Source organism: Erithacus rubecula (genome assembly GCF_903797595.1).
Source record: "Erithacus rubecula genome assembly, chromosome: 15".
NCBI classification, from domain to species: Eukaryota; Metazoa; Chordata; class Aves; order Passeriformes; family Muscicapidae; genus Erithacus; species Erithacus rubecula.
In genome coordinates, this window is record NC_136667.1 from 15,207,227 (window position 1) to 15,229,319 (window position 22,093).

Genomic DNA, 22,093 nt, shown 5'->3' on the forward strand with positions numbered 1-22,093 from the left:
TGACAAACAGTCTGAGTGGGAAAGCACGGAATGTCCCTGACAATGAATTCTTTACAGTGGCTTCCAAATACCAGCTGATAAGGATGAGGAAGGCAGCTCTCAAAACAGGAAAGAATGGTACTTTCCAGTTCTGTGGGTTGCTCTGAAAACAAGCTCAACCTGAAGAAATTAGAGCTGCTCTACTGCAGCAAGGTAAGAAGCTCTACTTCTGTCTGCCATAGGCAGTGAGATTTGTCTGGGCCTTCTGTTGAGCTCCACAGTGAGTTAAGCTGCACTTTATCTCTGATAAAGTCTTTTCTCACCTTCTACAACAGAAAGAGAATAGCTTATTGTTTCTGGCAGGTGCTGAAATTATCTACCTCAAGTCATCACCCCTCTTATCCCAGGACCAGCTAACTGCACAGCTCAGTCACCACAGTTTGGTCACTGGTCTGCTCAAAATCTTCCTCTTTTCCATGGCAGCAAGTAGAGTACAGTGCAGCATGACCACCAGGAGGCAGTGTGCTGAAATCCTGCACTTAGCAGCATATGTAACTGCTCCATTTGGGAACTTATTCCTTACTTAGGAGTAAGTACTCCCTGGAGTATTCAGTAAGAGATATATTCTTGGGAAGAACAAGTAGAAGGAGCCAAGTCTCTTGCACATCAGTCTGCAGCAGAATGCTCCTTAGGTAGAAAGTAAGCATTTCCAAAGAAGTGATGAGACAGTTGAGGGTCCTCCCCAGGTGTGCAGGACTGGCACAGAACAAGACACTGATTGCCAAACCCAGTACCTGTGACTAGCAGACCTGCCCAGCTCTTCCTGCCAAAAGGGGCACGTGGGATCCTCTCTCAGATCTGGAAGCTCAAACTGCAGCATCTCTGCCAGGCCACTTAAGCACATCCAAGTGACTACCTGGGACATTATCCAGCTTATTAAAGATATCAGTGGTGCTGTAACTCAGGTAACCATTAGCAGGGGAATATGTGGCCTACCTACAGAAATGAGGATCTACCATCAAACATTTAATTAAAAACAGACAGCAAGAAAACTGCTGTTGTTACTCCCTTCTGATGAAGGGAACATCTCAGAAGTCTTTACAGCCCACAAAAAAATCCCACAGCCATGCAGCTACTGCTTTCCTCTAGCAAAGGAACAGCAACTGCTTGGGTATCTGTCCTGGACTTCTGTTCATGGATGGGTAATCAGATTTTCACTATTAGAGATCATTTGAAATATAAAAATAATTAACTAGTAACTACAAAAGACACTTTAATCAACATTTCAGCCACCTCCAATCTACAAGGTCTGTAAGACATAAGCAGAGCTCTGGAAGAAGCTTCTAGTTTTTTGTGCCAGATTTTTAAAAAAACAGTAACACTTCACCTAGTATTTCTCAACAAAAACAACAGTGTCAATATATAGTTCCATCAATAAAACATTAAGAAAATAGTGTCATGTCCTACCAGCATAGTTTTAGTCAACATATTTTACATTAACAATATTATACTTTGAGCAGAAGCCAACTCTCTGCTGTGACTTATCTGAGTTTATCTGGACAGCTGATAGCATTCTAAATTCAAGCACTGCAAACCTTTATTATGTATTGGCTAACTCACTTCCACTGAAATGAATTTACAAAGAATCACCAGTAAACTAAGCACACTACTGTGGACCATGCTGCAGTCCAGTCGAAATTCTTCAGAAAGGAGCAGAAAAGATTTTGTTACTTACTAGTGTTTTTGGAAAGGCAGCTCTTTGAGCTGCAGACTCAGACTTCAAAGAGCACAGAGCCCACTTGGTGACATTCAGTACAGTGCTACTTGCACATAGTGCCATGTTAGACCATCACTGTCAGTGTCACGTTCTTGGCTACTGTCTACAACTGATATCATTTACTGGAAGAACTGAGATATTTCAAATGAAAAAAAAAGAATCTGTCACAAGAATCCCACTGTTTTATAGCCATGGTTTAGAAAACACTTTCCAGTGCTAAACCTATTTTGTTCACTGAAAAGAAACAGGGAGACATGACCCATCTCAAAAAAATCATAAAAAGATCTATGGCAGACAACTCCTTAGAGATACAGACAGATGCACACAAGGATGCAAAAAGCTGGAAATCAAAGCTGAAAAATCTCATAAACACATGATTAAACAACTGACCATAGGATCTGTAAGCCTGCTGTGACTTGGAGGTTTTACATGCAATGACTCACTCCAAGTCAGTTACAGCTCCTGCAGATGCCACTGGTCAAATCCTTGTGCTTTGCAGGCAGGGTTTGGTGAACATTTCTCACCTATTTTATTATATATATATATATATATATTTTTTTTTTTTTATTCACTCTCAATCAGTGCAAACTGCAGCAGCTTTCACCACATCCCCTTCAGGCCAGTCTTCACATGCACTGGGACTGTCTACACAACAGTAACTGGTACAGAGGAGAAAAAAGGGTCTTTCCAGAATTTCACCAGCAGCATCGAGACTCCCACAATTGTTTTTTGATAGTCACAAATCCAGCAAAAGATCACCACTAGATTTTCCTATTGAGGGAGCCCCAGCTCAGGGTTGCAGGCCTCAAATGTAGTATCACCCTGAACTCAGAAAGCCTAAATCCTCTAGCACTGAGCAGCTGGTGCTGCTGTGCAAAACACAACCATAAGTCTCCTGTAAATTCCTAAAAGGAATGACCAAACTGGATTTTGAGCTCACATTCCAGAAACTTCACCTCAGTTTCAAGAAAGTGGAAGGACAAATTTCAGAAATCTCACAGAATTGCCTGGAATTAGGTTTACCAGGAGACTCTCTGCAACACTTCAAATATAATTGACAACATTTCTCAATCTCAGCATTATCTGTTGCTAACCATAGCAGTAAATGCTAAGACAGGCAACAGGAGCATCCTCATCCATCCAGATGCCATCCTGGTAGCAGTTTGAAATGGCTTGGATGCCCTCACATCTTGTAAGACCAGGATCTCCCAAAGCAATGTCAAGTCTGTGCAACACAGAAAGGAGTAACAAGTCTAAGTACACCCTTAGCAGCAATGCTATCTGGAGAGCAATTCAGCTTCAAGAACCAACTCCACTCAGTGATCAAGTCCAAGAGAAAATTCTCCTGGTGTTTGTACAGCCAAAATAGTGTTAAATGCAGGGGAATGGGTTGAGTGGGTAAAAAAGCTTTGGAAGTACTATCAGAAGCACAACAAAAAAAGGTTTGGAGGTACAGCATGTTAAAGCAGAGTGTGTCCAAGCTGCCTTAATAATATCAAGACAATGATTTAAATTAAATAGAAGACCTGGAAGTAGTAAAAAACAGATGGTTATCAGGTCCCTCTACCTGTTGCCCAAATGCTGCAGGGAGCCATCAGAACACCTGACAAAGTGTTCTGGCACATTCCACAAACAGCTACAGACAGCTGGAGAGGACAGCTGCATGGACAGCAGGTGACTCTTCTGAAGAGTGTTCCAGCCTGGGAACAGGCCACACACTGCCTGGAGGTTCTCAAAACCCAACTGGACAAAGCCTTGAACAACAAACAAGGCCTCAAGTCAGCCTTGCTGTGAGGAGGAGGTCAGTTGGACCAGACACTTCTTGAGGTCACTTACAATGCAAACCTGCCTGTGGTTCTGTGAATAAACCTTACTGCACAGGGAAGAGAGAGAAGACAAAAGGGCAGAGTCTCTGAGAGGATGTATCTTTGAGGGCAAAACGTCATTTTCCTGAAGAGGCCTTGCAGAGCCAAACACACAGTGTGAGCTGTCTCCTCTGCTCCCCTGACAGTCCCAGACCCCTCTGCAAGATGCCTGCCACCAGGGACTAGAAAAGGGATCTCAGCACTGGGAGGGCTCACCTCACATGCAGCTGTTCAAACTGGCCCTGGGTAAGGCTGTACTGAACAGAGCAATATATCACACTGTCTAGAGACCACCTCCTGTCCCCTTGGGCTGCCCAGGGCTGGGCCAGCAGAGCAGGCTCACAGTAAGTGCCCAGGAGACAGCACCAGAGCCCATGGCCAGCAGAACTGGTGAGGATGGTCTCAAACACTGCCATTTTCTGATGTGTACCATCAGCAGAGGAAGAAGTTAATAAAACTGAGACTAAAACACAAATCCAGTCAAATCCTTAGCACTGCCTTCGCTAAGCTAACAAATGCATTGTCACAGCTGTAGCCTATTCCATATTTCCATTGGATGGCTTTGACCACAACCCTTCTGCAATGAGGATTCTGCCAGCACATCTGTGTCCATCAGAGTTGAACATCCCAGCATCACTGACTGCAAGACATCCATAAAGGTACCATACGAGGGGCTTTGGCCATGGGCTCAGCCTGGGCCCTTGCTCTGGCTGCAGAGATGTGGAAGAATGTGGCGTTACTGTCATCCTCCAAAGCAAGGGCACTCAGTGAGAGGGATGTGAGCAGGTGCAGAGAGAAAAAGAGGTTGTGCAAATATGCACTATGGAGCTGTGAGGCTCAGGTTAGTCATTACAGCTCTGTAGGCTGTGGATGTTCCTTTCATAAGGCTGAGCTCACAATAACAACAGGGCTATGCTCTTATAACCAGCTTTGATCCCAGGCTAGGCAGGGTTAGGTGAGAAAATGCAGATTAAAAGTTTTCTTGGGGATTGCAGCTGCAATGAAAGGGAAAGAAGTTACAGCCTAGAACAAAAGCCATACCTGGAAGCACAGCAGGAGAAGAGGAGAGCACAAATGAAGCAGCTCTCATCCTCATCAAAAGAGACTCCAGGAACCATCCCTCAGCACTCAGATGAAAATCCTACCCCCACCATCACCTGACACAGAGCACGTCCAGTGCTGCCTCTGCCCACACAAGCGTATCTGACTGCCAGGGCCTTTTCCCATGCCAGGCACACACCACAGCCAGCTCCCTGCCTCCACCTCTACAAATCACACAGGAGGAACCTGATGCTCCCCAGGGCACCTTGCTAGCCACAGCTACACTGCCCACATGGGAAGGCTTCAGCAGACTGGGGCCTCTCACGGCAGCCCAAGGCAGCTTCAGCCCTGTGGGGCTGCACCTTTCTCTCACGGACACAGATCCTCGAGAGCAGCACATGGTGTCCAGGGATACACATACCCACCAGGCCTTGAGGAGGCTCCAGACTCCCCCACACACAGGAGGAGGATGTCAGAAAGGTTGTCCAGTTCACAAAGCAGCAGCTGCTGAACCCCACAGACTTTGCTCCCTTTGCTCCTGTGTGTGGTGACACCACCATAAAGGCTGATCCCCCTGGGGACACAGGGAGAGCCGAGCCAGGGTGTGTGCCAGGGCAGAGCTTTAGGGCAGAGCTTTGGGGCAGAGAGTGCCAGGGCTGTTTGCTGCCACTGCTCAGCACAGCCCCTCAGCAAGGACGGGCCCCGCTGTGCTGAGCGCTCCAGGGCCTCCCAGAGCCATGGATCCAGGGCCCAGCCTGTGCATGAGCAGTGATATGGCTGGGGGCACAGCTGGCCACCGCCCCCACGACGGCTGCCCCCCACACCAGGGATGGGGGCCAGGCTGGGGCTCCCCCTCCATCGCAGGGGGCCCAGAGACCACCTCCTGCATCAGGGGCAAGGATCTCACTGGGTCTCCATGGAAGCGGGGTGGGAATGAGGGTCAGGCCACAGCAGGGGAACCCAGAGCCCAGACCCCCGCCCCGAAAGCCATAAGGGTCGCACGATCCTCCCCCAACGCAAGGGGTGCAGGGTGCGCTCCGCACCGGGTCGGAGATGGGGATCACATCGGGGGGGGGGGTCCTCATCGATGCCAGGTGACTCCAGAGACCACCCCCCTGCACAGCGAGGGCCGCACGGGGATCTCCATGGAACCGAGGCGGGGATGGGGTCCAGACAAACGCGCTCCCCTGCCATACAGGGAGGGGTGCAGAGACCACCGCCTCCTCCGCATCGCGGCGCAAGTCGCACTGGGGTCTCCATTGGACTGGAGCTGCACGGGGGTCAGGCTGGGGCTCCCCATCCATCCTGGGGGCCCCATAGCCCAGATCCCCCATAAGGGGCGAGGGTCGCGTCGGGCTCCCCCCTCAGCCCCCCGGGACCCGCCGCAGGGCGCCCCCAAGCGGCCGCCCCGGGGAGGGGGCGAGCGGCACCGGCCACGCCCCCTCGTGGGGCATCAGCCACGCCCCTCCGCAAGGCGCCCCATGCCCCCCCGCCCCCCCCGAGATCAACCGCCCCCCCACCCCCGGTACCCGCGCCGCACGCGCCCGCCCCGCCCCCTCCTCGCGAAGCCCCAAGACCGGCCCATGGCCCCATCCGCACCTCCCCGGACGCTGCCGGGTACGCCCCGCGGCCGCCACCGCTCATACCTGGCGTTCCCCGTGCTGCGCCGCCCGCTCTACCCAGAACCCGGATTCGGGTCGCGGCCCCTTTAAATGGAGGCGCCGCTCGGAGCCCTCAACGCGCTGCAACCCGACGGGGGGGCGGCGGCGGCGCCCTATTGGCTGTGCGGAGCGAGGGACGCGCTTTCATTGGCCGCGGTGGGGCCTGGGCTCGCGAGACTCGCTCACGAGCGGCTGCCGAAGAAACGCGGAACGGAGCCCCGAGCGCGGGATCGGCGCGACAGCCCGGACCGCGGCGGGCAACTGGAAAACCTGGGGCGGATCCACCTGGCGGAGCGGATCCAGGCGGGCGAGCAGCATGGAGCGGGGCGCGGGCGGTGGCCGCGGTCTGGTGGGGCACGGCGAGGTGCGGGGGGGGAGCACGGCTCGGGGCGCGGGCCGGAACGGGGCGCCCCGGTTCCCGCCGGTGCCCGCGCGTCCGCCCGCAAATCGCGGAGCGGATCGCACGGAATGGGTTCGCCACCCCGCTCCCCGCCCCCCCTTTAACCCTCTCGCTGCCGCCTCTCCCGGCCCCAGCCCCGCTGCCGTCGCGGGGGGTCCGGTCCGGCCGCGCCACCACGACCTCTACCTGCACAGGGCGAGAGCCACCCGGCCGAGCCCGGGTGCCGCCACCGCCTCCCCGAAGCTGGAGCGTCTCCCCGGGGCGGTGAGTGACAGCGCGGCCGGGCGGGGCTTCCGCGGGGGCCCGGGACGCGGCACCGCCCCCGAGAGGGACCGCCTGGGCCGGAGCCCCTCATTCCCGGCACTGCCTTCACGCGAATCCCCCTCCCGAGCCCGGGCTGCGCCCCCGCCCCAGCGCGCACAGCCCGGAGTGCCCTTCCCCAGCCAAGGCAGCGCCCACCTGGCCTCGCCGCCCGCGGCACCCCTACCCCTTCCCGCCTCCACCCGTGCCCCCCGCGCTGCTCCGCCCCACCGGGCTTGGCCCCGTCCTCCCTGGGGGCTCCCCTGCCGGCGGGACCCGGGCCCCCTCCGTCTCAGCGAGGCAGCATCCTGCTCTTGGCCGCGCCACTGCACTGGGGGCTCTCCCGTCGTTCCCGCCCCCGGGAAGCTGCGGTTCCCAAGGCTGCGAGCACACAGGGGTGCCAGCGCTGAGCGTGGGCTGGAACCCGGGGGCACGGCCGGGAGCGGGCGGCGGAGCTGGGGGAAAACGGGCAAGGGCAGCGAGCCGCCCGGGGGCCGGGCTGGCCGCGGGCACCTGTACCGCCGAGGCGGCAGGAAGCAGGAGCGTTTATTGCAAGGCGGTGAAACTAAACCCGCCCGAGGCGGGATGCGACCGCGCTTCCAGAGCGCCCGGTGCGTTCCCAGGGGCGGGAACGGTGGGACCCTTCTGCCGAGTTGCACCGAGCCGCCTTCCCTCCCGCAGCGGGGCAGCGACGGGAATGGGGTCCGGACGACGAGGGGTCGCCCGCGGCTGGACGCAGCAAGGAGCGGGCACGGGGCTGGAGGACACCTGGAGGAGACCGGATCGGCACACGCTGGCTCCCCGGCTCTCCCCGGTCTTCGGTGCTCACCCGCCGGGGTGGAGAAGACCACCCTGGAACCGCCCCGGCGCCATCGCGGGCGCACGTCGGGGGGCGCGGCGGGGCGGCACGCGCTCGGCGCCGCCGCTGGCCCTTTAAAAGCGCGCGGCCGCCGCGCGCCCGCACTGCGCCTGCGCGCCGCGCGCGGGGCGGCTCGAGGCGCTCCCTTTGTCCCCCGCTCGCCTCTCACCCAAGCTTGGTACCCAGCGCCGTGATTGGCAGCGCGCGCGGCCGCTCCGTTGGCCAATGGGATCTGCGCACGGCCTCTTGGTCCCGCCCTTCTACGGCGGCCTCTGTGAGTGATGGCGGTATTCGCCAATTAGCGGCGCGGCGGCGGGCGCCGGGTGGCCAATAGGAGCTCAGAGAGAGGGGCGCCGTGTTAGGCTGCGCGAGTTCCGGCCGCGCGCTCTCCGCTCAGGGCCGTCGCGGTCCCGGTGCCCGTGTCTGTGTCCGGGGCCGGTTCCTGTCCCGGTGTCCGTGTCCCTGTCCGGTGTTGCCGCCAGGTGAGGTCGCGGGGGCGGTAGGGTCGCGGCTCGGCCCCGCTCTGTCGCCGCCGAGGCTGTTCCGGGGCCCGGCGCGGCCTGCGCGGCCCGCCCCGCCCCTGCACGCCGGGCCGGCGGGAGCCACCCAGGTCCGAGCTCCGACCCGCTTCCCGACCGTGCATGTGTTGCTTTTAGGTGGGGAAGATGCAGGGCAACAAGGGCTTCAACATGGAGAAGCAGAACCACGCTCCGCGCAAGCAGCACCAGCAGCACCCGCCGCCGTCCATCCCCGCGAACGGGCAGCAGGCCAACAGCCAGAGTGAGTCCCGGGCCCGCCGCGGGGGCCCGCCCGGCCCCGCTCTGGGTAGGCGCTGAGCGACCGCTTCGGTGCCGCGGGAAACCTCGCGTTAGCTCCGGCCCTCGGGGCGCAACAGGTCTCGGCAGGAACAAAAGGAACCCGGCTTTCCAAGTTAAAGCAATAAATCCTTGGATTCCCAAGCATGTCCTGCTATATCAGTTTCCCCCCGTTGTTGAAATCACGGCTTAAATGGCGTGTAGGTTGTGTTTGTGGAATTTCTGTTGGTTTTGCTCAGTCCGCTCGAAGGTACACGTGACTCTTGTGGTGTTTCTTCCTAAGTTTCTTGTGTTCGTAAGTTTTGTGCGTTCCCAAAACCAGGGCAACGATGTAGAGGTTCTGCCTTTGCCTTAAAAATCTCAGGAAAAGACCACTTACAATTTGGAAGTCAATGCGTTTTTGACAATGTGGTTGTAAGCGTTGCGAATATAACCAGCTTTGTCTTTCATTGTCTGGTTCTTGTTTTTTTTCCCCGGGCATAACAGACGGCTTTTCAAAACAGGTTTTCTTAGGAAACTAGAAGGAAGCTTGATTGCTGGAGCAATTGCTAGGTTATACAGAAGTAAGTTTGCTCTCGGTGAAGATTATGTTGTAGTGAGTACGTTGTTACAGCAATCTGCAGGCACCCCTTAAGACTGCTTTTTTTTTAATTTTTTTTTTTTTTTTTATAATGAGGAACTAGGCTTTACTTACTGTTCAATGCCAGTGGACAGTGATGAAAGCCGTTCTGCTCCAGCGGGTTTCCGGGTTTTCCTGCTCGGTGTGGACTGGCGCTCTAGAGGGGGTGCTTGTGAGCTGGGACAGGACGCGATCGTGGCTTCGGGGGCCTGAACTGATCCAACCTGATCGTTTAGAAGTACGGAGGCAAAAGCCGTTAGCTTTTTTTTTTTTTTTTTTTTTTTTTTTTTTTTTTTTGGCGTGGATGGGGGGCGAAAGTGCTTTAGTTTTATTACATGTGGATTTTCTTATTGTTTAAGTTGGGATACTTTGGCTGTTTAAAACAAAAGTGTGTAGAAGTCACCTTTGCACAGGATTCCTCTGAGTGGGGTTTTTTTTATGTCAAGGATACTGAGTTGGTAAAAATCTGGCATGCTTTTGTTAGGTGGTCGAGTTGTACAGGCTCTTTATCAGTTCCCAGACAATAACAGACAAGGGTGGCAGAGCAGATGTTTCCAGTCAGGTTGCAAACAATAACAGCTGTACTGGGGAATTCCCACAGGGATCAGCTTGTAGTGAGTGACTGTCTCACTCCTTTGGTGGATCTCCTGAGGCAGAACAGTGGTACTGTGTGCACCCCTGAGTGTAACTGTTCCAAGCACCTCCTGTTGTATCCACAGGCCTTGCAATTATCTCCAAATACTCCTAGTAATGCTACGAACAAGGCAAAACATTTCACTCCTGCATCTTCACTGTGTGAAGTAGATAATTTACTCTCACTGCTCTTCTCTGGGCACACTCAGTCTGACTATTTAGTGTTTGCCATAGAGGTGTGCTTACCCCTATCAAAGGGTTGTCCTTGCAGTGAATTGTCTTTGCATGCAGAGTCTTTCTCATTTAGTGTCCTGCTTTGTAGCTGGAATCAAGCCATTGATGTTCACAGTTTATTTCATGTGCTTGACCATGACTTGTGTCCTCTGTTGCTTTCTGTTCCCTGTAGTCCTGGGTGGTGTAGTTCCATGTGTGTTTAAAGAAATGGGGCATGGGAAGATAAGATAAAGTCATGCTAAATCCACCCCTGTGTCTGGAACATAACAGAGCTTTCAGGATCATGCTGGACTCCTGCTGAATTAAGGGTTAAAGATTGTATATGCCTGTGGGGATTTGAGAATGTTACTGTTTGTCTTTGTTTCTATTGTATAGCTTAGAAGATATTTTAATCTTGGACTTGATCTCCAAGGTCTCTTCCAACTTTAAAAATCCCTTCTGGGATAACTTAGTAAATAGGGATTTTTTCCTTTGTAATTAATCTTGTAATTTTTCTGAGGCCTCATCTATATGTCTGGTTTTTGGTGTGGGTTGTTTTTTTTTTTAATTTTGGGTTGATATTTTTCCCCACTATTTTCACTATTCCAGCCTTCTCTTCAGCTTGGAAACTCATACTCTGGAACCCATCTCCTAGAATGACAGCTATCTGAAATTATATCTTTCTGAACAAAATTTCCTCTGTTTTTCTAGAAATCTGGAGTTGTTTTGGTGTGTTTTTCAGTAAAAATATGTTTTCTGGCTAACTGTGGCTTTTCTGTAATTATTCGTGTTGTGATAGCAAAATCCTGTGCTGTGACTACAGTTGATTTTTTTTTTTTTTTTGTGGGCCAGTTATCTTGACCAGATACCAAAAAGTTTGAGTGAAATACCTCATGTCATTTCAAGCTGCAGTGTATTGTTTTCTCCAGTTCAAGACTGTCATTCACTAGTGTTAATGAGCATTGAGGTTCAGTTTTCTTTAAAAAAACCTATGGGGCCATTCTGAAATAAAATCCCCATGTTGCTGGAGAGATAGCTGGAGAGATTTAATACCAGAATTAATTAATATGTGGTGTTAGCTGTATTATCCTGTGTCTCTGTGGTCATTGTGATGAAACCTAATAAAATTTATCCCCCCAACTGTAGAGCAGCTGTGTACCTTATTCCCCTCAGATGAAGGCCTGACTATTGACCTGAAGAATTTCCGGAAACCCGGTGAAAAGACCTTCACCCAAAGAAGCCGCCTCTTTGTGGGGAATCTGCCCCCAGATATTACAGAGGAAGAGATGAGAAAGTTGTTTGAGAAGTATGGCAAGGCAGGGGAAGTCTTCATACACAAGGACAAAGGCTTTGGTTTTATCAGGCTGGTGAGTGACTTGGCACCTTTGGGGGAGTTTTTGTGGTAATGGCTCACACTGGAGCAGTATTGCTAATTGAAAGTAGATGTTCAGCTGTCTTGCTGATTACACCTCCTGATGATTTTAGTAACCTGGAATATGGGATTATCTTCCAAGTGGTTTGTCTAGAGCTTGTCATGAAAAGAAATGTGAATTTAGGTAGCTTGTGGCAGCAGTTACGAAGAGACCTGATGAATTTATTTTGAAATCGGCTGGTAGAAAGCAGAAAAGCCCCACATGAATGTGATGCTATTATAGACAAAGTGAACTTCTCTATTTCTGGAATATGGAATTCCTATGGGCATAGTTTGTCATGCAGTATTTCTGGTGTGATTAACGCTCTTGGGATAGGGGATCTCTAGATGATCACGTTGAAGTGTGTCTGGATGGAAAGTAGCTACCACCATAGAGTGCTTTTCAGATTTTTGTGGCTCATGCACCACCTGAGAGCCCCGAGGTGAGTGATTGAGGTTCCCACACCCACATCTGGGCTGCTTTCATGTAGTGCAGCTGCTTGATGATGACTTAAATGAGTGAAAAGGTGTGAAAGTGGCATAGGTGGTCTTTCATGGATTGTCATACTATCAGCATTTCCTTGGTTAGTAGATGAGTCTTGGTTATTTTTTTAAAAATCCGTTTGTTTTTTTAAAATAAAGGTGCTTTGTAGCCTTAATATAATTATTTATGATAATGAAAATTTTGATGTTTGCTTAGGTCATACTAGCCATTGGACTAAACTTAGGTATTTGTTATATATTTCTCACCCTTCCTGTCCCCAAACTCCGGCTGTTCAGTCATAAGGAATACTGTGATTTTTTTTTTTTTTTGGCACTCTCCTTACCAAGCTGGGGAGAATCATTTATTTCTCTCAGAAGCACTTGTTACAGAGAAATAAGCTCATGTCTAATCCCGTGCTTTGCTGAGATTTGATGGTGGCTGTTTTTATCTGCAGGAAACTCGCACTCTGGCAGAGATTGCCAAGGTGGAACTGGACAACATGCCTCTCCGTGGGAAGCAGCTCCGAGTGCGCTTTGCCTGCCACAGCGCCTCGCTGACAGTCAGGAACCTGCCCCAGTTTGTGTCCAATGAGCTCCTGGAGGAAGCCTTCTCAGTGTTTGGCCAGGTGGAAAGGGCTGTGGTTATTGTGGATGACAGAGGACGGTCCTCTGGGAAAGGCATTGTGGAGTTCTCAGGGAAGCCTGCTGCTAGGAAGGCGCTGGATAGATGTAGTGATGGCTCTTTCCTGCTAACCACGTAAGTGTGGGCAGGGAGAGGTGCTCTGCTGCCATGTGCTGGTTGGGTGGCATTGGCTGGTGAATGCTGGTTCTTAACACCACAGTGGGGCATGAGGTGCTAGGGGATTGGCCTGTGGAGAATTTAATTTAGCTTTGTTCCAACAAGAGACAGTCTGGGTCTGAAATTTTTTTTCTGGGAAGCTGCTAGTGGGGTAAGTGCATAGAACTTCCAAATAAACTTTCTCCATAAAACAACCTTAGGGCAATTAAAGCAACCTTTAGGAACAGGACCTATTTCAGAGACCATCCACATAACTTGTTTGGAAACCAAGTGCAAGTGTTTTAATTGTACACTCTGGGTCACTAGAGGAGAGAGTCTTGGCATGGGATTCCACTTGTAGCATACACTGCTGGGGTGGAATGCCACTTTGGGCATGGGATCTGTTGGAGAAGCTGCTCAGTTAGATTGAATTGTTTGGGGTTTTCACCATTTTAAACTGTTTTCCCTGTGCTTGAATGTAATAAAGCAGAGAAGCCTGTTCTTCCATAATCATGTGAATTTGCTCAAGCAAATGCCCAATTCCAGCTGCATTCCACAAAGTGGTTTGTTGCTCTGTTAAGAGGGAGCCATTTCTGACCTCTTGGAAAAAAATTACTCTATTTTGTATTATGCTCCTAGAATTTGTCATTAGAGCACTTCCTGAAATGGGGCTATATTGCTCATTTTTCAAGTAATATTTTTTAAGCTGCCTACTTCTCACCTGTGGCTCTACAGTGGCACAAGCTGTACAGTGGCACAGCTTGAATGTACAAGCACATTCCTTTTCAAAAAGCAGGTTTTGCTTATTTCTTTTTTAATACCTGTTTTTCTCCCTGACACTTTGAGGATAACCAGTGTAGTGAATAGTCCTATACAGGAGGATTACTGTTAGAAAGCTTTTGCTCATTCAGAAGTCTGTACCTGAAAGAACCATGCAAACAGATTTTTAAAAGTGATCATGCAAAACTAATCACTTTCAACTCATAACTAAGATTGACATTCAGTCTCTTTATAACTATCAGTACATTTGGTTCTGATATATAAGACCACAAACAAGTCTGTTATTTCTTTCCAGTTGTGGTTTGGTTTTCATTAAACTTGTTCTGGTTTGTCCTAGTTCAAACCAGGAAAGCTATATAAACTGTTTGAAATTGGTTCATGTTAGAAAATAAGATGATTAATAATGGAATATGTCACATCAAAGTGAAAAGCTACATTATGGATCTTCAGCTGAGGAAGGGGATTTTAGTCTTCCACGTCCTGCTGGAGCCTGGGTACCCATTGCCCCTTGGCACAACAGGATTATCTCTCCATTTCCCCAGCCCTGACATGGGACTGAGGAGCTCTTGGGAAGCTGGGGTGCTGCTGTGTGCTGGGGATGAGCAGTGTCAGAGCTCTGGGGGAGAGCTGATTCAGAGACCACGTCAATACTTCCTTCTGCATGCAGAAGCCAGCAAGACAGAAGCACACATCTGCAGTGTCTGTTGTGAAGTGCACCAGTGGATTCCCTGGGGGTGGAAATTCAGAGGAGAGCCCAGTGCACCTTCCCAGAGCACTGTTGCCAAGCAACAGTAGCATATGGTGGCCTCAGCAGGAGGGTGTGACTGGATGGTACAGCCTGCAGCCTCCAGTGAGCAGTGTCTAGTGACTCTTTGCTTTAGACAGCCATAAAAAGGCACAGATGGACTTGTGACACTCTAGAGACAAGACTTCATGCTGAGTAGATCCTGTTGGAGCATATCAGGATTCCAGTTAAGCTGTTAATTTGAACCAAGTAACTACAAATATTATTCTTTCAGTACAATTTTGGTTTGGATTAAACAAGGATTTTGATTAACAGTTACAGTCCTATTCTAGAAAGAAAGAAGAAAGTATTCATAGTGATTTGTGGTTTCACTTTGGTTGAGATCCCCTGCTCTGAGTTTCTTTGAGCAGTGCTAAAAGCAATATAAGTTGTGTTGTCCAAAACTACAAGCTTGTTCTTGAATTTTCTTGAAAGCACCTCACTTGTTCTTTACAGATTCCCTCGCCCTGTCACTGTGGAGCCCATGGACCAGTATGATGATGAGGAGGGTCTACCAGAGAAACTAGTCATCAAAAACCAGCAATATCACAAGTATGTGCCTGGCATGCAACAGGATAGGAGAGTGCCTATGTGCTAGTGTCTCAGTCTTAGAAGGGTGGCTCATCAGGTCCTCATTTTTTTTTTTTGTTTTTTTTTTTTCCATAAATGTGACCTGACTTTGGAGGGGAGAGTTGTATTCATTGTTCTCTTGCCATGACTGGCTAAAAGAAAACAGTGATTTTGAATCCACACTGCTGGATAAGACTGGCAGCCTTCACATATTTTGTATAAGTTCATTTCAGTTGTTGAAATAAAAATTTAGGTCAATTTGAGATAACACAGATGACATGAGATTCCCTGGGAAGTATTACAGAAAGTCTGTTTAGGAAACACTTGAGCCCACAATAGAAATTTAAGGAATTATGTGACTAGCATTAGGAGATTCTAGAGCTATCCAGGTACAAGACCAGAGTCTTAGAAGGCTTCACAGTGTAGATGGGAATCCTGTGATCTGAGCAGTTGGCATTAACAAGCCATGTCAGCTCATGAATTTTTCAAGTAAGGAAGATGAGAGCTTTAGGAGGTGGAATTAGAAATAGTCCTGTTCTGCAGGTGCAGAGTGATAATAATTTGAACTTTGGGGCAGTGTTTGTTTCTGGAGTGCATCTGTCTATAAGATGTGCAGCAGGAGCAAAGGCTGTTGCTTTCAAGGGTATTTCTAAATCTCTTTACCCAGAATCTTTTGGTGTCTTATGAAAGCAGTGTCATTGTTAGGGAGGGGGACAGCTTCCATGCAGGAATAAGATGATGAGGAGCAGACAAACTGGTGTCTCAGGCACAGTTAACTGTTGAAAGGACCTGCTATTGCATTTGACATACAAATGGAGTTTTCTGGGTTCCTCCTTGCTCTCTTGAAGCATTCACTAGCTCCTCATTGTTTGGCAGGGAGCGTGAGCAGCCTCCTCGGTTTGCACAGCCTGGCAGCTTTGAGTATGAATATGCCATGCGTTGGAAGGCTTTGATAGAGATGGAGAAGCAGCAGCAGGAACAAGTAGATCGCAACATCAAGGAAGCTCGAGAGAAGCTGGAAATGGAAATGGAAGCAGCTCGCCACGAGCACCAAGTGATGCTCATGAGGCAAGGTATTGGATAAATACTGCATGGGTCAGGGCCATGCACCATCCAGGAGTGGGTGGCTCAACAGACTTGCTAGACACCTCTGAAGGGGAGCCATGCTGGTGGCTTGTCTTCTAACCAAGCATGGTAGCAGCAAATAAATGGAATCATATAATTGTGTAGGTAGAAGAAATCAGCAACCATTAACCTCATTTCAGGTACTTGTAGAATAAGAGTCTCCTCGAGCCTCCTTTTCTCCAGGCTGAGCCCCCCCAGCTGCTCCTCATCTGCCTTGTGCTCCAGACCCTTCCCAGCTCTGTTCCCTTCTCTGGACATGCTCCAGCCCCTCAGTGTCTTTCTTGTCATGAGGGGCCCAGAGCTGGACACGGGATTTGAGGAGTGGCCTCACCAATGCCCAGTCAGGGGCATGTCACTGTCCTGGCCCTGCTCTCACTCCATGGCTGGGACAGGCCAGGTGCCAGTGGCCTCCTGCCCACCTGGGCACACCTGGCTCACGTTCTGCTGCTGTTGACCAGCACCCCCAGGGCCTTTCCCTTCAGGCACTTTCCAGCCCCTCTGCCCCAGCCTGGAGCTGCAGGGGTTGTTATGACCCCAGGGCAGGACCTGACATTGAATCTTGTTGAACCTAATGTGGAGAAATACCACTGTATTGATGAAGGCTCTGTTACCTTTTTCTCTTCTGTGTTACAGTTCTAGTTCAGGAATTCATAAGAGGTGGCATGGGAGATGAGTCTGATTGTGTCTTTTATGGTTGTCTTACACAGATTTAATGAGACGCCAGGAGGAGCTGAGGAGAATGGAGGAATTGCATAACCAAGAAGTACAAAAACGTAAACAGTTGGAACTCAGGTAAAGGGACAGGTTGTGAAATGCTGTGAATCCATAGAAGGATAAAACACCTTTTCACTCCACCTAATTGTTCATTGTGACAATTTAATTACTGCCTGAAGTGTGGCTGTTACTTTGGGCTTTGTTTGTTTGTAGGGAAGAGTGTACACCCAGTTTAAGATGGAAGAGTTAGGAGTTTCTTGCATTGATTAGTATTTGTTTCTTCACATCTGTGTCTCGGTTAAGCTTCCTTATGGGGCAAGTAGAAAAATCAGAATCTCTGCTGTAATTTAGTGGCTTCAGTGCTGCAGATCAGTAGATCCCATTAAGCATTTTGATTTGAGTGGTAACTTATTCTCTCAAAGAGACATTTCTCTCCATTGTAGCACTTCCTTGTCTTGGTGTTGTTTTGAGAAACTCCAGAAAGATTACCAGGCTGTAATAGAAAGGGGCTTGAGAGCAGTCAGGCTTGATGCATGATCCTACATGTAGTTAGTATGCATTTGGGAGCTGCTGTGTGCATAGGCTTGGAAAATACTGCTAAGATCAGTGAGTTCAGCTGTAAATCTAACACTGCCAAGCTCACCATGTCCCTAAGCACCACATCTACATATCCTTTAAATCCTTCTGGGGATGGTGATTCCACCACTTTCTGGGCAGCCTGTGCCAATGCTTTGTAACCCTTTTGGTCAAGAAATCTTCCCTGATATCAAATCTAAATTTTCCCTGGTGCAACTTGTAGGCCATTTCCTCTTGTCCTGTCACTTCTGATCTGGAGAAGAGACTGATTCCCACCTGGCTCCACCCTCTTGTCAGGCAGTTGTAGGGAGTTATAATGTTCTCCTTGAACCTCCTTTTCTCCAGAGTGAGCCACTCCAGCTCCTTCAGCTGCTCCTCATGAGACAAACACACAAGTGTGTGTTTTTTTTAATGAGCTCCTCAAAACAAAGTTTGACATGTAAAGTTTCCAGTGAAGATCCATGAGGCAGCACTGCAACACAGTGATGCAGGTGGTTGGTGTTTGTTGTGCTGAGCATCCTTGGACTTTGTTAACAGGCAAGAGGAGGAGCGCAGGCGCCGAGAGGAGGAGATGAGAAGGCAGCAGGAGGAGATGATGAGACGCCAGCAGGAAGGCTTCAAAGGGAATTTTGCTGATGCGGTACGAGTGCTTCTGCATTGCCATTACATCTGTACACTCACAGCAGATTTTGCCCTTCCACAGCACAGCTTTGTCAATTTTCAACTTGGTTGGAGGACTGTACATCAGTAGTGCATTCTACCCTGAATTCTTGACTCCCTCCAATCTTAATGCAGTTTAGCCTAGAAACTGTAAATCCCCTAGTTCTGTTCCAGTTCTTTATGTAGGACTCTCTGTAGCTGTCTTGCTGTATAGAAAAATGTATGCTGACTAATTCTGTTCTTGCAGCAGCACTCACTGTCCTGAAGCACTGCAGCAGAACCTTATTTTGATTATATGACTGGCAATATCCCTAGCTTGCAGTCTGTCTTAGTCATGATAAAATGGTCCCAACTGGAGGCATTACTGCAGGTGTGGTATATGCTTGTACTTAAAAGTCAGTTAGTCAGATTTTTTTTTTTTTTGTAACCTGCATTTTAATACAAGTATCTCTAGTTCTATAGAGAAATGCCTTACAATTTGTTTCCAGTCCCAGCCACTTTCTATAGTGAAGACAACTGTAGGGCTATTCAGGTGGTATAAAGGAATTAATGCAGCTGGAGATAAGTGTTTAATGCTTACCAGTGAAGCTTGGCCCCTGGGCAAAATAGCTAAATATGTGTGAAACCAAAGGGCTAAGAGCATGACAGAGCCAAATGTGGGAATATTCTTCTTGTGCAGTAGATACCCTGATTCCTAAATACTGCCTTCATATGATAAATAATGGCACTAAGACTACAGATTATGTGAAAGTTGTCTTCACTTACCACTGTGAAAAAAGCAGTGCCCTCACTGAAGTGAGGAGGTTTTGCAGTGAGAGAAATCTGTGATAGGTGTTTCTGATTGGTTAATAAAAGAGAAATTGAGCTCACTAAATGTTACTTTAGTGCAAGTGACCCAGTACTGTGTCTTTATGTAAGCTTGCATTCCTTTCAACAGGAAAAGCTTCTTAGCTATGCTGAAAGAGTAGCAAAACTAATTCTATCTAATGTGTCACTACTGCTCAGCACATCTTTCCATCAAGATGTCTTTGCTGAAGTCTGCATGTGCAGCTTTGCTGCTGAATGTTTTATTATAATTCTGAAAAGCAACCTTTTATAATAAGATATTTAAAATAAGACCTGTTCATTCAGCAGCTATCATGTGAAGGTTGCTTCTGCCTTTCTTTGAAATTTACCCTGGGAATTACTTTTCTACACATTGTTCAGCAGTAAATCCTCAGAGCTCATTGATTTTGTATAATTACATTTTTAAAAGCTTGATTATCAGTTGAAATGAGTGTCTGTCTTTCCAGAGGGAGCCACCAGACATGCGAATGGGACAGATGGGTATGGGAGGTAAGAATATTCTTTGTTCCTGTGCATGTTCATTTCCTTTCTTACAAAATCTGCACTTTTTTTAATTGGCTGCTTATTTAGAAACTCAATCAAATTAATCTCCCAGGCTAGAAAGAGGAAGTATTCATGTGACAGGAAACACAGTATCATGTAAAAGAAGATCAGTTGATCTTGAGCTGATAGTGCAAAGCTGGTTAATAGCTGCATGGAATGGTGTTTTGTGGTTCTGGGGTAATGAGCAGACCCCAGTCACTATGTGTGTGTGCCAGGATTATTCCTCAGTTTTCTTTTCCAGGTACCATTGGCATGAACAATAGAGGAGCTATGGGTGGTACCAATGTCCCAGCTCCTGCACCTCCTGCTGCTGGCCCTGGAGCTATGATCCCTGATGGAGCCATGGGAATGGTAGTGTATCTCCATCTGCTTTTTATGCACACCTTTAAAATGCATGTTATGTTGTTTCCAGTATTAAGCACTAGGTGCTGAAGTTGAAGATTCTTTGTCTGCCCAGAGCTGTTGTTTCACTTCTGCTGAAATCTTTAGAATTTAGTCTTGCCTTGATACTAACTGATAATTTTCAGGAGATTGAGCCAAGTCGAATAACTGCTTAATTTACTTCCAGGAGAGCTAGTGCAAAATTGCTTGTCAGAAAGATCTTAGCAGTAATATATGGTGGTTTTAAAATGACCTAATAGGAAGCACTTTGTTAAATTGAGAGGTTTTTGGGAGTAGATTCTTGCAGGCAAAAAGCCAAGCTTTCAGGAGTGTTCTGTTCATCACCAGTTTTGAAAACAGTTATCTCCTGTTCTTATAGGCCAGAATGAGTTCAGCTAGTTTGCTTAGGAGGTCAAGAGTGAGGAATCAGTGGAGTTCAGGATTATTTGTTTGACTTCTTAAGATTTCTGTATTTGATTTAGTTTTAAACTTTACTGCAGGGCTTTGCAGTAGACTCTGTCTTTTGTGGCATCTGTCATTCCTCTCTGTCACATAGAGGATTGGTCCTCCCACAGTGTCAGAACTTCCAGTCACCAGCAGAAACAGCAGCAGTCATAGTAGAGTTTGTCCTGAAAGTTCATCTTCCTTCAGTGATTGTTATGAATTTGTCTAATCTGGAATTTTTCTGCAAAAATTCCTACTCAGACTTCTTGCTCTGTCATGACTGCTATGACAGATTTTTTTTTTTTATCATGAAGTGCAGTTTTATTTGTCTAAAAGCTTTTGTACATAATGGGAATGTTGTTGGTGGGGTGAAGGTTTGCTGCAAGGTCAGCTGGAATTTTGGCATCTTGGTAGAATTTGAGTCATCTCAAATGGGTTTTAACTGCCATTTGTTCTTCTTTGTTTTTCTTCTGGTGTCTTCTGCACTTATCCTCATTCCAAGACTCCACCACCACCTCCAGACCGTTTTGGCCAGGGTGGAGCCATGGAGGGCCTTGGAGCCATGGGAGGGAACCCACCTGCCTTCAACAGAGGAAATCCAGGGGGAGATTTTGGCCCTAACAAGCGTCGCAGATACTGACAGGATTAAGCTATCCCCTGTACACGCCCCAAAGAAAGAAATCTTGGCAGGCCACACAGGGTTCAACTGGGGGGGAGGGGGGACATTTTAAAGATAGTTAATTAGGGCCTGTTTTGGTAAAGCCACTCTAGGACAAGGGGAGTGCAGTCTGACTGGTAAAGGTTTTAGAAAATTTCATGTGGTGCATTCCTAATTTCAAAGTGAAAAATGGATTCTGGGAAGCTGCCATGGTTCAGTAATGGTAAAATCTTGCAAGGATCCTAATGCCTTGACCATTCCAGGTTTCCTATTTGCAGATGAAATCATGAGACTAAATTTGATAAAACTTCAGTATGTCTTGGCATTTTTTTTGATGTAGTGTACCTTGCTTAAGAGCACAGGGGTGGTCTCTGGAGTACTTAGGGCAGCATTTGGGTACTTTGCAGCTTCCATGATTTTGTAAATTTATATAGCTCCAAATGATCTGTCATGTAGTGACTTGGGGGAGATTTTATTTCTTTTTCTTTTTTTTTCTTTTTTTTTTTTTCTCCTAACTTGTTAGTTACTCTTTTTACCTGGACCATTTGTTTCTTTGAAGTAGTTGACAGTCGTGCAGCCTGAATGGCTGGGAGGTTCTTGTTTGGATGGATTTTTTTGATAACGTGTTGTATCTCTTTATTTTTACTGGTAGTAAAGTACAATCTATTGGATAAAGATACTGTATCTCATGCTGAAGATTTAACTGAAACAAATGTTTGTATAATCCTAACCTTGCCTGTCTTTTGTGTAGGAGTACTACAAGATTTTTCATTTAGTGTAAACTGTTTGAACACAAACTGTAATTGTCCCACTAAAAAGTTTGAGTTTGTCTGAGGAATGTTACAGGAATGCATTATTAAAGTGGATTTTAAGCCTTTTTTATCTGGTGTCTTGTCTCTTCTGTTTTTTTAGTACAAATGTCTACATGTGGATTGCATTTAATGATACTTCAGGTTATGGCATGAAAGTTCTTCTTGCACAGCTCTGTGAAGAGGGTATTCAACCCCTAAAAATTTTCTAGCAGTTTTCCTTCTCACAGAATGACTTTCATTTGTGTGTTTGTCTCAGTTTGAAACACAGCTGGCTGCTAGGGAAGGCAGGACCCTCCCTTGGATTGGAGAATGTAAACCCCCTCCCTCTGAATTATTGTAATTTTGAAAATAAGGGGATGTGAATGA

At 48.1% G+C, this 22,093-nt stretch overlaps 2 protein-coding genes across 24 annotated transcripts in view; one reads left to right on the forward strand and one right to left on the reverse strand.

Moving 5' to 3' along the window:
* Nucleotides 1–7,207, reverse strand: part of ZMYM3 (zinc finger MYM-type containing 3) — a 32,335-nt gene extending 25,128 nt beyond the window's left edge. For 5 of the 16 annotated variants that reach the window (XM_079318704.1, XM_079318703.1, XM_079318699.1 and 2 more), the window contains exon 1: nucleotides 6,309–6,443. The gene's annotated coding sequence lies outside the window, so the exon portion shown is untranslated. Of the gene's footprint in view, nucleotides 1–6,261; nucleotides 6,444–6,828; nucleotides 7,034–7,182 lie in introns of those variants that run through there. The other 11 variants (XM_079318713.1, XM_079318707.1, XM_079318705.1 and 8 more) reach the window with 8 other exon arrangements.
* NONO (non-POU domain containing octamer binding) lies at nucleotides 6,527–21,795 on the forward strand. Of its 8 annotated transcripts, none has more exons than XM_079318715.1 (11): nucleotides 6,527–6,987; nucleotides 8,539–8,707; nucleotides 11,309–11,529; nucleotides 12,512–12,813; nucleotides 14,855–14,950; nucleotides 15,845–16,041; nucleotides 16,801–16,885; nucleotides 17,921–18,023; nucleotides 19,336–19,378; nucleotides 19,674–19,783; nucleotides 20,760–21,795. In XM_079318715.1, the coding sequence occupies exons 1-11, from the start codon at nucleotides 6,640–6,642 to the stop codon at nucleotides 20,895–20,897; spliced, it is 1,812 nt and encodes a 603-aa protein (XP_079174841.1). In that variant the 5' UTR covers nucleotides 6,527–6,639; the 3' UTR covers nucleotides 20,898–21,795. The 8 variants fall into 8 exon arrangements, with proteins under 8 accessions (XP_079174841.1, XP_079174842.1, XP_079174843.1 ...); XM_079318716.1 differs by having other exon boundaries at nucleotides 6,531–6,987; nucleotides 11,336–11,529; XM_079318717.1 differs by having other exon boundaries at nucleotides 6,531–6,987; nucleotides 8,539–8,662.
* Nucleotides 21,796–22,093: the final 298 nt, after the last annotated feature.

Excerpts from the sequence above, each read along its gene's own strand:
- NONO (XM_079318715.1), top strand. The coding sequence starts at position 6,640 with ATGGAGCGGGGCGCGGGCGGTGGCCGCGGTCTGGTGGGGCACGGCGAG. Across the intron at positions 12,814-14,854 it reads GGCTCTTTCCTGCTAACCAC|ATTCCCTCGCCCTGTCACTG; the intron begins GTAAGTGTGGGC and ends TGTTCTTTACAG. Across the intron at positions 16,886-17,920 it reads CGTAAACAGTTGGAACTCAG|GCAAGAGGAGGAGCGCAGGC; the intron begins GTAAAGGGACAG and ends CTTTGTTAACAG.